Consider the following 14,064-nt stretch of genomic DNA (forward strand, 5'->3'; position numbering starts at 1 on the left):
TCTTCTTCAACAACTCAAATATTATCATCTCCATATTATTTCTTAAACAATACTCAGCGTGACCAATGACCACTTACGTTTCCTGAGCGTCGATAAATACGCCATTCGGACTGGGCGATAAAAAGGAGATCCCATATCATTCAGCTAATATGAATCGATTTCCACTCATTGATATGAGAGAAGTCTCTTTTGTCCATTGGGGAATGTTCATGGGAAATATGTATGTATGTTAAAGAAAGCCCTATGGAAAAATACTATAAACTAGAGTAACATTAGCTTTGTTCCTTTACTTTTTTAATGGTAAAAGAGAAAACTGTCAAAATTGCTCTCTCATGGCCAGTTTTACCAGAAAAGTAAAGGAACGAAAAAATGGTAGATCTGGTAGCAATGTCAAAAAGAAACATAAAAATTCAATTTTCTTCTTTTATTTCACAGTTTTTAATTTTGTTTTGTCAGCGCTCGAATTTTTCTTCTGTTTTTCGTTCATTTTTTTTTCTTCATTGTGAAATAATCGTCAAACGAAAGTCGAAAAATCAGTTCCACAATTTTTTACCTGCAGAAAATTGTCTGATAGCCTGTGGTAGAAGAGAAAGGCTTATGTGCTCTCTCCTCTCTCACTCTCTTAAAAATTGCTGCCAGTTTTACCACTTTTTGGTGTTAAGCATTGGTGCTCAAAATATTTGTGCATTAGTCTCTCTGAGAAAATCTTTCCTTTGCTAAACCACGGCAGATGAGAATAAAGAGAACTTATGTTGTTGTTGCAGTCACGTTAACGTATATGGGTGATCTTGGCTGGTGTTAAGGAACGCTTTGCAGGTTAAAAATGGTAACAAATGGTAAAAATGGTAACCTCAGGTAAGTAAAGGAACACAGCTATTACAGCCTAACTTGACCTTGAATCACATGACAAGTTGGATAGATCACTTGCAAATAAATTCCCATTAATCAATTAAATAAATAATTTGATAATAAATATGTTAAAACAGTTTCATGAAGCGAACATCACTAGGCCTGAGGTACAGTTATAAGTAAAATTAAAATGCAAAGCCTGAACTGAAAACTGCAATTAAAAGTGCAATGTGGGTGTGTTGGAGGCCTGCAATTGATCAACTGCAAACTTGGCCAATAACATATAAATAGTTGGCAAGAATCTTGGCAGCGACTAGTCGTACAATAACAGTTATTGACTGTTCTAAAAAGGTGATTTTTTTAATATTAAAAATAAAATTAAAAATAATAAAAAAAAAAAATGAATCTCCCGATCCTTGTGTTAATTGTATACTGCTGCGTCGCCCTGACATTGGCCCGTCCCGATGAAGAGAAATATACAACGAAATATGATAATATTGATATTGATGAAATTTTAAAATCGGATCGTCTTTTTAATCATTATTACAAATGTTTGATTGATAAGGGCGCGTGTACCCCGGATGGCCGTGAATTGAAGAGGATATTACCCGATGCTTTAAGTACCGAATGCCGTAAATGTAATGACAAACAGCGAGCCAATGCTGATAAAGTTATACGCTTTATTATTGACAAAAAACCAGAGGAATGGAAGGCGTTGCAGGCTAAATATGATCCTCAACGGGTCTACTATAACAAATATAAGGATGAGGCTTTGAAGCGGGGCATAAAATTGTAAATGATTTTCAATTATTCAATGTAACTTCTCGTGCAATTGAAGTAGAAAATAATAAAAAGTTGTAAAGGCTGACTTTCTTCTTTCAGTTATTTTTGGTAAAAGATTAAGAGGCAAAGCTGAGCATATTTCTAATTTGCATCGGTTTTTCTATAAACTTTTACCGGAAATAACTTAACCAAGAAAGCCAACCGCTTAAGTGTCTCCGCCTTAAGTTCGGATACATGTTTCCAAATAAACTAATATAAGTAAATATATTATTTTACATATTTCGTATTCCTTTCCTTGAAATCATTTTTGGTATGCTGTTGTATCATATTCGTCGGCCAGTGAATTTGAAACACAAAATATCCTTTGCAAGGATTAATTGTTATAAATTTGTCAAAGTTATGTAAAACAAGTAAGAACAGACTATAGTCGGACGGGGCCGACCATGTGATACCCTATACCACTATCCCTGTGCACTAGCTTTCCGGGCTAGCTTTTGATAAATGATAACTTTTATTTAAATGTATACACAAAAGTTTTGATCAATTTAACCCGCTAAATATTATCCGATCATACCGTTGACTTGCACGCTACTTCTTCATCTCAAACCAAAACTACGTTTAAAATTTCGCGCCGATCGGACTATTATTGCGACCTACAGAGCGGCTACAAAATCGAGCAAAAATTTTGTTTTTGGTCCATTTCATCCCTTTAACATTTCACGATCATCGCCAAAAACTAATCAGTTCTATTCTGGTCCAAACCCGACCTCCATACTAAATTTCGTGACAATCGGTCCATAATTGCGGCCTCTAGCTTGATTACAATTTTTAATGGACGGACAGACGGACGGACGGACGGACACACATCGCTAAATCGCTTTATCTCGTCGAGATATGAAGTTTGGTATACCACATGAGGGGTCTACGACGAATATTTCGCGGCGTTACATGAATTTTTGGGAAAACAAACTTATTATACCCTTTTCCACATTGTGGTATAGGGTATAATTATTTTCCACACAATTCTTTTTCTATGTATATTTATTTCCTAAACTTGCATCTGATTCCAGTTTGTTTGATTTTGTTTAAAATTAGTATTCAAAGTCAAAGTTGCAACATTTACTAATTGCTTTATTTTATATATTATTAGATACATATATATTTTATTGTATCTCGCAATTGAATAATTTTATTATTATTATTTATACAATATTTTAGAAACCAAAGTGGAATATATTTACTTTTTTAGAATGAATTAAGTTATTTGCTTGGGACGACTTTGTTAAGGTGAGTAATATAAAGTTGGAGGTAGCAAAACAACAATATTTCAAAGGCCTACTTTTAATCCAAATTTAATTTGATGACATTGAATTTTGGATACATTGACATCGATATCTTTAAAAAATAATAATCAAGGTTTCTTTCTAAACAAGTAAAAATGAACAGTTTAAGACCTTCAGCATATGACTGTAAAAAAACAGTAAGGAAAGAATAAAATTCTTTGTAAATAAGTAAAATATTATTACGGTATTAGATTTAACTAATCTCCGTGTAGACGTTGTTTTATTTCCCGATACGATTTATTCGAAATAAAACAGGGTTCGTCTTACGTTTCTACAATGATTTATTTACTTTATTGAACTTATACCCTCAGCATTTATGCTGCATACGTGCAAAATGTGCCTCATCGAAATAATGGTTTTAGACCCCAAGTATGTTTGGACGAAATGTGTTTCAGACGATTTGGAGTCGATTTAGCAACCCGTCCTTCTGTCTGGCTGGTGCGCACGATAACTCTCGAACGGATGAACCGATTTAGTCGAAAATTGGGTATTCGCAGTATTTTGTCTAAACTTAGTTTAAGTTCGAAGATGGGTAATATCGGTCCACTAATTCCGGTACCTCCCCCAAAAAATTTGGAAAATGTTCGGAAAATTTGTGCGCACGATAACTCTTGAAGGAAATAACCGATTTGGTCCATAGTTTGAACATCGTGAAAATTCTACCAAACTTAGATGAGGTTCCAATATGGACGATTTGGTCCATACTTTACGCATCCTAATATATCTACCAGATATAGATCAGGTTTGAATATGGACTATATTTGCCCGTTCCTTCGGGTACCACCCACACAAAATTTCGGATAACTTCACTTTAAAACCTGCTCTTTACTAACTTTGATTTCTGTTGAAGCAACTTGCAATCGCTGTCTTAATTACAACGGTAAAAGTTTTTTTCAGTGGCAAGTCCATACTTCTTGGGAAAACAGTCCGAAAGTTGTAAAAAAACCCTATGGCACCATATGTAGTAGTTGGAGAGTACAATAACTCTCGAAATGATAGACCGATTTGATCCAAAATTTGGCTTTCGTCATATTTGTCCAAACTTAGTTTAACTTCTAAAATTGCCCACATCGGTCCTCTCCTTAGGATACCTCCCCCACAAAAGTTCAACATTTGTGTCCAAGTGCAGTTTAGGGTATGTTCGAAGATCCTTTGAAAGTTTAAACCGATGATGTACAGCCACATTATGTTTTCCGTGGACAAGTCCATGCTTCCTGGCATACTGGTCCAACAGGTATACGATAACCCACTGAAATGACTAGTGCGAGCGATATCTATCGAAAAGATATAACTCTCAAAATAAGATCCACTTTCCACTTATATACTATGTCGGTCCATTCCCTCCTCCGCAAAACTTTTGAAATTTAATCCTAATCCACATTTTTGTCGGCAAGTTCAAATGTCCAAAAAGTGCAATATAATACTGAAAGGACCATAAATACATTCGATCTGTCCGTAGATAAAAGTTCCAATTCACATAGGCTGAGGATATATCTCTGTCGGCAAAGCCGATGGATACTTTTTACTTGTTCCTTCTCATTTAAGCACGCAGCTTCCTTTAACCGATTGTTCAGTTTTACGTCTAAAACACAATTGTATTCCATTCGCCTCTGGTTGCCGAGATTTCTAGACGGTCTGGTAGCTTTTAGAACACCACAAATTTAGCAGTGTGACAAGCACACAAATACGCACTAAGCGTACACAGAAAAAAAATTGTAGCCATTTGGTAAAGAAATTCAAAGATTCAACCAAAAATTTATCGATTTTCCGGCAATAAAAAAATTGTCATATTGACAAAATTCGATAAAATTTTTTGATCACAAAGTAAAAATACATGTTGATAAAATAAAATTGTAATATTGATTAAAATATTTATCGATTTTTTTATTTTGAACTGATAAAACATTTCACATATTGACAAAAATATTTATCAAAATATTCCACATTTTGCTTGATAAAAACAAAATATTTTTTTGATTAAAAAAATTGTTGAATGCATTTTTTCCAATCAATAAAAAAAGTATTCATATTTACAATTATTTTGTTGTTTTTTTGTTAAATACAAACCCAAACGCCACAGAAAAAGATACATACACACATTTATAAATGGTCGTGGTTATTTATTTATTTGAAATGCCAAGTACAAAAGCAACACCAGACGCATAGGTACATAAAAAATCAGCGTACGTAAAAATACTTTAAATAACATTTCCAATCGTTTCGTTTCGTATTTTCAATAGGAACAATACAAAACCAAACATAACCCACGTTGGCCGAGCTCGCTGTTTAGTTTTGTTTTGTTTACATTCGTGAGTGCAAACAAAACGAAAAGCGAAAAGTACTCAACTCCACAAGAGCAGATAGAAAACGGAATAGTACTAAACACATGTGAATAAAACAAATACGTTTGGTGGTTGATAAAGTTCACTGTGGTATGCTGATTGGTGGTTGATAAAATTCACTGTGATATGCTGATGCTAACATATAGGGTTGTTAAGCAATCACATGTGCGTGTGTCTGAGTGTGTCATTGACAATACGCACGGGAAACGTTTCCCAAAAATACTTTTTGTTTCGGTGGTGAATGAAACAACTCAGCAAGAAATAGCCGAAGTTACAATTCAGCAATCGTACGGTTTCTATCTTTTTACGTTGAAAAGTTTGTGTTTTTGTTTTGGTTGTGAGCATGAAACGATTCAGAGAAGCTGAAAAGTTTGTGGCTTTGTGTGATTGGTACGGGAATCGTTTTGTTTGTTTCCGTTCACTGTAAAAAATAACAGATGAAAGAAAGAAAAACGGAATGGAATAATTAATAACAGAAGTACATAATTATTTAGTGCCACACATTAATTTTAATATAAGAAAACAAATAAATCACTTTTAAATATAAAAAAGGGAACATTATTGAAAGTTGTGAAATAAAACACATTCTTCTGCCACCTTGAAAATCATCAGCGGAAAATGGGTATCTGTAATGTGAGAAATAGTACATCCATATATATTTCAAATATATAAAATGTTTTGATGTTATTACCAATATCACATGCGGTTGCTTCTTTGTCCAATAAAATATTCTTATTACCCTTTTTCATATTCATGAATTCAATTATAAAATGTATTGGCCATTTAATTTACTTGAAAAGCACCTTTACTTTAAGAAAACACACAAACACAGATTTATGCACTACCGATCCACATACCACGACTGCTTTAAAGGAACTGCCAAAATAAACCAAACTGATGGTTAAAAAATGTTATCTGCCTTCCTAAACCACTAAGCAGAAAAAAACATGAGAACTCGTACCGTTTTTTTCTTTCCCTCTTCGTTTGTTAGGTTCATAAATAAATAAACAAGCCAAATGCCACACAAACGCTCCATCCCTTCATGCCGCCAAAATTCCATGACCATGCTTTGAAATATACATAGCAACGACACTCACATCTCAAGAAAAAAACACAGGACATTGTTGTAGCACTCTCTTTATGCCCAAAAAATTTTGTTTCTCTCGCTCTTGAGAGCGAGAACATGCGACAAACCTTGAAAACCATTTTAACTACAGAAATTTATTAATAACCATAAACAAATTTCAATAAATTATTTGTTTGAAATCGTTTATTGATCGCTTTTTAGTAACATTTTCATGTTTGATAAACATTTTCCCTATATATTCGTAATATTTTATCGCCATTCGACAAAAATATGGTGATAAAGCTTTTAATCAAAATTTTCTGGGTGGCTTTTTTTTCTGTGTACAACACACACACACATTCAAGAGATCTTCGCACATGTACCCTGCGGGGACATAAATAGTTTAAAAATAGTAATGCGGAGATAGTTCTCCATTTTTTTAGTTTTCAATTTGGTTGATCTATAGATGACTTTTCAACAAATTTGTAGTTAGTTTTAGAATAACACTATGCAACACTGAAAATGCAAACAACTTCTAGTATGCATTTTTTGAAAGTACATATTGATCCAGTTCGGATTTTATGGCCTCATCTAAACCGGGCTAAAACTACAGTTTTTTGCATTTATCGGGCCTTTATCTCAGAAACGATTAGGAATTTGGCCTTGCTGTCTTTGGCAATATTGTAGCCCTAAACTAGTACAACTTATATTTTAAACAGACTACATAAGAAAAACTCATTCTAGGGTATCAAAATCCATAAAATATAGAACATTTGACATAATTGCTGAATTTATGGTCAGTATCAGTTAAACTATTAGGAGTTGATCCAAGTAACATTTGCAAAAATCTTCCAAATAAAGTTCTCAACAATTCTTTAGAACATTCTGAAACTCTAAAATGCTTACTTCATGTTTTTTCAGCGGTATTTTGCATCATACCTTTTACAACACGTATTTCAAACACAGTTCACACCAACGCACAGTGGATCCACTTGTATGGAGAAAGTGGCCAAAAATATTTCCCAAGTAAATATCAAGCTAATGCGCAGGTTACAGCTTTGTGTTGCTGCGAAGAATGTTTTATGAAACCATGAGCGTAACATTCTCCCCCTCTCCCCTCTGGAGGGGGTATACGGTAAGAATTGTTTTATTCTGTTAATACCAAATGACATGAACAAAGGTCCCGATTATCTTATGATGCAAAAATAGACTTGGGGAAACAAAACAATCTCCAAAACAACATAAAATCCAACCAATTTAGCGGATTAAACAAATCAAAATTTTTGTCTGAAAATTGGTAAAATTTTTAATATAGATCTTATAGCGTTCTTCCTGGATGTCACGTACCGCCAACGTAACACAAATTTAAAAGAAAATTTCTTCATCTTGCCACTGGTACCAATTATGTTAATGTACGTGGTCAAAATACATCAAGAAAATATGCAGCTAACTAGAATTCCACAACACGCTAAAACACTATTTTTAATGAAAATTAAGCTATTACCTCCGCCCTCACAATCCACTATAATGTTTTGCTATACGTATTAGTTTCGCGATATTTTGATATATTTACTTGCACTTAAAATATAGGTTGTATTCCTAACAAAAAATTATTAGTCAAATGTTCCGACTTTTGAAGCTATTCTTAAGAAGATCGCGTTCGAATGAAACAAAAATTAATATATTTTTAAAAAGGTACATGTCATAGCTGTCAGAGTTGCCAGATGTTGTACCAAAATTTTGACATTAATTTTTTTATTTTTGGCCAATGGGTGGATCCACTGTGCAACGGTTTATTCTCGCATTTCGGATTTCACCACATTATTAAATCGTCGTTGAAAAATGTACTGAAAACAACGGCATAGAGGCATTTTACAACAATGACATGTTCTGAAGAGTTGTGTATTACATTCCAGGGAATATTGTTCCAAAGAAAATATTCTGAAAAAATTAACGGTTTTGGAGATACGGTGCGAAATGTATAAAAATTGTGGAATTTTTGCATGTATTTTGACATTTGGGGCAATAAATGTAGTTTTTCGAGTTCATTATTCCTCCATATATTTTATCCCTGTCCTTATCTACAAATTTGCTTCAGAGGTCAGAAGAAGATTCGCATTGGTTTCAGAGATATAGCCCCGAATTTCTTTAAAAATTCAATATTTAACCATGTTTAGATGGGGCCATAAAATCCGAGCTGGATCTGACACAACAAAACCCAACTTGGGTTTCTTGTCGTTTGGGTCAGTACTTTCAAAAAATCCTCAGATCGAATTGTTTGCACAAGATCACCTTAAAAATGTTGAACAGTGTAATATAAACTTGCAGTAGTTTCCCCGTTTAGTGCTAAAAAAGTGTTCCCGTACTCCGATAACTAGCGAGACTTGCACTTCTCTTTTCTATTGTCTACTATACAAATGTGTCCTAGGAGAAACTAGCAGCATGTTTATTGGCATCTGAAAACTTTGATTTTGACATTTCTACTGGAGTTTTTGAAATTTGAGTCATTTTACGGTTCCCATATTTTTTAACAAATTCATATGGAAAAACAATTTTTGACAATTCGCTCTTTTTTCTATCATTGCCATTAAAAAAAAAGTACGGGAACACAATGAAAAAATAGCGTTGTAACAAATGGTATGTTCCAGTACTGCAAGAATCTACTAATTCTTACTATCCTTTTCGATAACATAAAGGAAAAAATGTTATCGTAGTAAAAAATAGTAGCTTCATGCAGGTTCTGGAACAGAGCAAAAGTAATTTAATATTTTTTCAAATTGTTTACAAATTTTGTTACTAAAACTTTTTGTTGCAGCAATTGAACATCTACTTTGTTTATTGTGATACGTGAAAGGTGTTGCAACTTTTGGTACTTTTTAGGCAAAAACAGGGTTGTACATCATGAGTAGTGTGATTTTGATGTTGATTTCGCTGAAATCACGAAATGAGTTGATTTCATTTTTGTATGCGAAATCATGATAAATTTTACTTGATTCCGCGCGAAATCACGAAACACCTTCGAAATCAGGAAACGACTCTGAATGTAAACCAAGCACTAGGCATCTGGTAAGAGTGGCAAACGATAGATTGAGGACAAGTTTCAAATATTCACCACCATGTTTGCCGAGTAACCAATGCAGCCCTTGCTCTCAATTTGCAGTTTATAGAAGTTCTTATCCTCTTTGAACATCAATGAGCTTTTAACCTTGGCTAATGAATGAATCAACGGTTTGTCTTTTTTCACACCGCTAGTACTCATCCAGAAGTTTTGTTAGTTTTGCACAAATTGGCCGAACAAATACATACATACATACATACATATATGCGGAGAATTCTATGTTTTGCTCAATAGGAGTGCCACCGTGGTGCAATGGTATGCACGCCCGCCTTGCACGCAGAAGGTCGGGGGTTCGATTCCCCGGCCAAGCAACATCAAACATTTTTCAACGGTGGCAAAATACCCCTCAGTAATGTTGGCGACATTTCCTGAGTATTTCAGCCTTGAAAAACTTCTCCACAAGTGGTGTCTTAAGACACGCCGTTCGGACTCGGCGATAAACAGTAGGTCCCATATCATTGAGCTAAATATGAATCAGGGTGCACTCATTGATATGAGAGAAGTCTCCCTTGTCCCGTATGGGATGTTGTGGAACAATGTTGTTGTTGTTGCTCAATAGGAGTAACGAACGGATCGAATTATTCACGGCTACATCGAGGCATGCAGTGAAATCACAACTTTACATTAAACGAATTTAAATTTTTTCGCTGGGTTGTATTATAGTTTTTTTTTGCCGACTTAACCCTATTTATGAGGAATTATTTGACGCATACTGTAAACATACAGTGCTGCTCAAAACATTTGCAACTAAGATGCCTATATCACATTCAGTCTATTTTTAGGGACATTTTGAGTTTTGAAATATGTTTGTTTTTGTTATTTGATTTTTTATTGACCATATTTTCAAGATTTAAAAAGGATTATTCAGTTATGAACACTTTTGTTTCAAAAATGTGTGAAATATCGGTGGAACACATGTTTTTGCCCGCTCAAAACATTTGCAACTCCGTGTTACGAATATCTATTAGTTTTTTTGACGAGTTTTTTTGTATTGATTGGCATCAAATTGTTTTTAATCAGAAGAAGGGGACAAAAAGCTTTCATGAGGAGTACATTTTATCCCACATATGTTTACTTCTGATAGACAAGCATGCCGAAAACAAGACATGTCTAATTTTTTAAGAAAAACTTAAATTATGACCAGAAATTTTTATCAATGCTTTGCTAAAATGGTAATTTTTGAAAATTGTGGATCCAACGAGGTCCAAAAATAAACATATGAACATCACAATATCTAAAACAGATCTGGATACCGCGTTAAAAGAACTAAAATCGCCATAAGATGGGAAGGAGATGCGAGGACAACAACATCTACTGCAGGGAATGATCAAATAATTATATATTACTAGCGGACCCGGCGAACTTCGTCTCGCTATTAAGGAATAAAATTTCATACAAAAACTCAATTTTCGATTTTTCCAATTTTCCGACTTTTCCAGAGAGATTTTCCAAAATTTTCTTCCGTAAAGACCTTCTCCTCGAAAATACGAATAACTGACAAAAAATTTTACAGAAATCGGCCTATCCGTTCTCATTTTATGAATTACTATACATTTTTTACACCATTTTTATATATACAGATTATTAAGCAGATCTCTCAGAGGTCATCAACAGATGTTAAAAAAAGACTTGACACCGATAAATCTATACAAACACCTCCGATACATACCAAGGATACCGGTATACCAAAATAGGCAAATTTTGGGAAAACAGTAATTTCCAGGAAAAATGGAATTTTTCATAGAAATTACCAACAAAATGTGTGGTTATATTTTTGGAGTAGTGAAACCGAGTACTTCTCTTCGATTTAAATCAATTTTTAAGTTATATGACTTGAAAAAATTTTGTTGATCACCAGAACGAAGGACAATAAAATTTGTCCCCGTATACGAACAAGTTGACCCAAAATGTAGGAGGTGTTTTATATTGCCCTAGAGATATTTTTATGGACAGAAATGGTACAGGATGCATGAGGTCGAGATATTTAACAGATCCAAGAACTAACCGGAAAGATAGCATGTCAAAATCGCACCATGTACACTCCAGAAGTGTCGTATAACAGGATGTTTTGACATAATACCGCTTCTAAACGTATATATAACCACGTAAAACTAGTAATTTTTTGCAAATATGCTTATGTTCTTATCGGACCCGATCAACTTAAGTAATCTAAATTCATATAGGAGGTCCCGGGACTCTACTCTGGACTCTAGGCTACTAAATATCGAATAAAACCTTGGTATTTAACAATTATCCTTAGAGCACAGGATTCCACAGGATATATTAATTGATTTAGTTAACTGGTTTACTTTAAGATGTCTCCAGATAATAAATAAAAGGTTTAATTCACAATAATTATCAAAACAAAAATAATTTCTTCAGATTTTGAATCAAATTTTCTCAGTTGCAAATGTTTTGAGCAGAACCAAAAGTGAGTTCGAGCATTGCTTTGTATATTTTTTGTAAAATAAGTGCAATTTTTGCAAATTAATTTTTAAATATTTAAAAAGGATCCTATAAACAATCAATCTACAAAAATATTTGCATTTCAAAAAAATCACTTAACGTAATAATTGAGGTCAATTCTTCTTTTTTTGGCGATTTACAATTGACGCAATTGAGTTCGGATGATGCTCTTCATTTACTGGTTTAACGACAACAGTAACCAGCATTGTCCCGGTCTAAGCTACCTACCGGACATTGTATGGAGATGTACTTACAATGTTTTTTTTTTTGGCATAATTTGTATCTAAATAGAATAATGAATGAATGTTTGTTTAGTTTTGCATTTAGCAAACATTTCGGGAAATGATTTAGCCAATTATGCTGAACCCTCATCTTTGAATATATAAGACAACCAGAATCATCTGAGAAATTAGTCTTTTAATACAATCCATTTCGTGAGGTTTAAAGAAACCTATTAAAAATGTAAGAATAAAATATAGAAATATTTAATAATTAAAAAAAAAAAATAAAAATAATAAATTTAAATATAAAGAAGTGTTAACAACGACCTATAAAAAGGTTACACGGCGCCATATTTTGAACCACACCAAAAAGTGAATTAAATCGATATTGTAGGATATTCTTCTAATAATTTTTCCTCTACAAAGGACATCGTGTATACATTAGCGAAATCATTTAAAATATAGTAAATTTTCACACTTGTAAAATATTAAAATTTTAAAAGTCTAACACCCATTATTACATGTCTTCTTTTCTTATAGTTTGGATTTAATGAACAGATTTATAGCGTTCCGGTTAACTTAAAGTTAAAACTGATGATTGAATTCCTAGGAGCTTCTTGGCATGTAAAAATTATATTTTTAATGCCTCCAAATTGGATTATTTTGCGTTTTCAAATTCATCAGATAGTAAAAGAACACATATAATAATGGCCCTAATTGATTTTTTTGGTTATCGACAAAAATCTTTAAAAATTAATTATAAGAAAGTGGACAAATAAATCCTTTATATAAAATATATCATAATTCGTAAACATTATTTAATAACTCTCTTCCTTTTAACCCTTTTTCTTTCAGCTCAATTTTAATACAAAGAACCAACAAACGTTCCCCACAATGAAATTCGTAATTATTGCCCTTGCTGTCGCCTTTGTTTCCTGCTCTCTGGCCATGCCCCAGGACAAATACACCAACAAATATGATAACATCGATTTGGACAAAATCTTAAATTCCGATCGCCTCTTTAATAATTTTTTCAACTGCTTAATGGACAAGGGAATTTGTACCCAAGAGGGCCGCGAACTTAAGAAGATTTTACCGGATGCTCTGCAAACGGAATGCAGCAAATGCAGTGAAAAACAAAAACAGGGTGCCGAAAAAGTTGCCCGCTATGTTATTGAGAATAAACGTGAAGCCTGGAATGCTTTGCAGGCTAAATATGATCCTAAAGGTATCTACTATCAGAAGTATAAGGCTTTAGCTGAGGAACGTGGTGTTAAACTTTAAAAAGAGAATGTTGTGTCTTTGGTTTGACGAAAATTGGATAAATGTTATTAACTTATTAAAATATTGTTATTGTCTATTTTATACCTATTAAATAAATAGAACTGTTGATCAATGAAAATGAATTTTTAAACTTATTTACACTGGCACACGAAACTGGTTTTCTGCAAATTCCTCATTAATTTGAGTGGAGTTTAATCTCATTATAGATAAATCGAAGGGAGTCTTTATAAACCAGGCGAAAGGAGTCTTTATAGAAGAGCTGAAGGGAGTCTTTATAGACGAGCTGAAGGGAGTCTTTATAGACGAGCTGAACGGAGTCTTTATAAACGTGGTGAAGGGAGTCTTTATAGACGTGCTGAAGGGAGTCTTTATAGACGAGCTGAAGGGAGTATTTATAGACGAGGTGAAGGTGGTCTTTATAGACCAACTGAAGGGAGTCTTTATAGACGAATTGAAGGGAGCCTTTATAGACGAGCTGTAGGTCGTCTTTATAGACGAGCTGAAGGGAGTCTTTATAGACGAGCTGAAGGGAGTATTTATAAACGTGGTGAAGGGAGTCTTTATAGACGTGCTGAAGGGAGTCTTTATAGAC

At 33.7% G+C, this 14,064-nt stretch overlaps 2 protein-coding genes across 2 annotated transcripts; both read left to right on the plus strand.

Moving 5' to 3' along the window:
- Positions 1 to 1,150: 1,150 nt before the first annotated feature.
- LOC141405073 (ejaculatory bulb-specific protein 3-like) lies at positions 1,151 to 2,887 on the plus strand. The gene has a single exon (XM_073989060.1). It carries the CDS (start codon positions 1,250 to 1,252, stop codon positions 1,643 to 1,645), a length of 396 nt encoding a protein of 131 aa, XP_073845161.1. The 5' UTR covers positions 1,151 to 1,249; the 3' UTR covers positions 1,646 to 2,887.
- A 4,425-nt stretch (positions 2,888 to 7,312) lies between these two features.
- On the plus strand, positions 7,313 to 13,577 carry LOC141406346 (ejaculatory bulb-specific protein 3-like). The gene is made up of 2 exons (XM_073991673.1): positions 7,313 to 7,518; positions 13,044 to 13,577. The coding sequence occupies exons 1-2, from the start codon at positions 7,459 to 7,461 to the stop codon at positions 13,470 to 13,472; spliced, it is 489 nt and encodes a 162-aa protein (XP_073847774.1). The 5' UTR covers positions 7,313 to 7,458; the 3' UTR covers positions 13,473 to 13,577.
- The last annotated feature ends 487 nt before the right edge of the window (positions 13,578 to 14,064 follow it).

This window comes from Musca autumnalis, unplaced genomic scaffold (genome assembly GCF_047663935.1).
Source record: "Musca autumnalis isolate F117 unplaced genomic scaffold, ASM4766393v1 scaffold_5, whole genome shotgun sequence".
Taxonomy (NCBI): Eukaryota; Metazoa; Arthropoda; class Insecta; order Diptera; family Muscidae; genus Musca; species Musca autumnalis.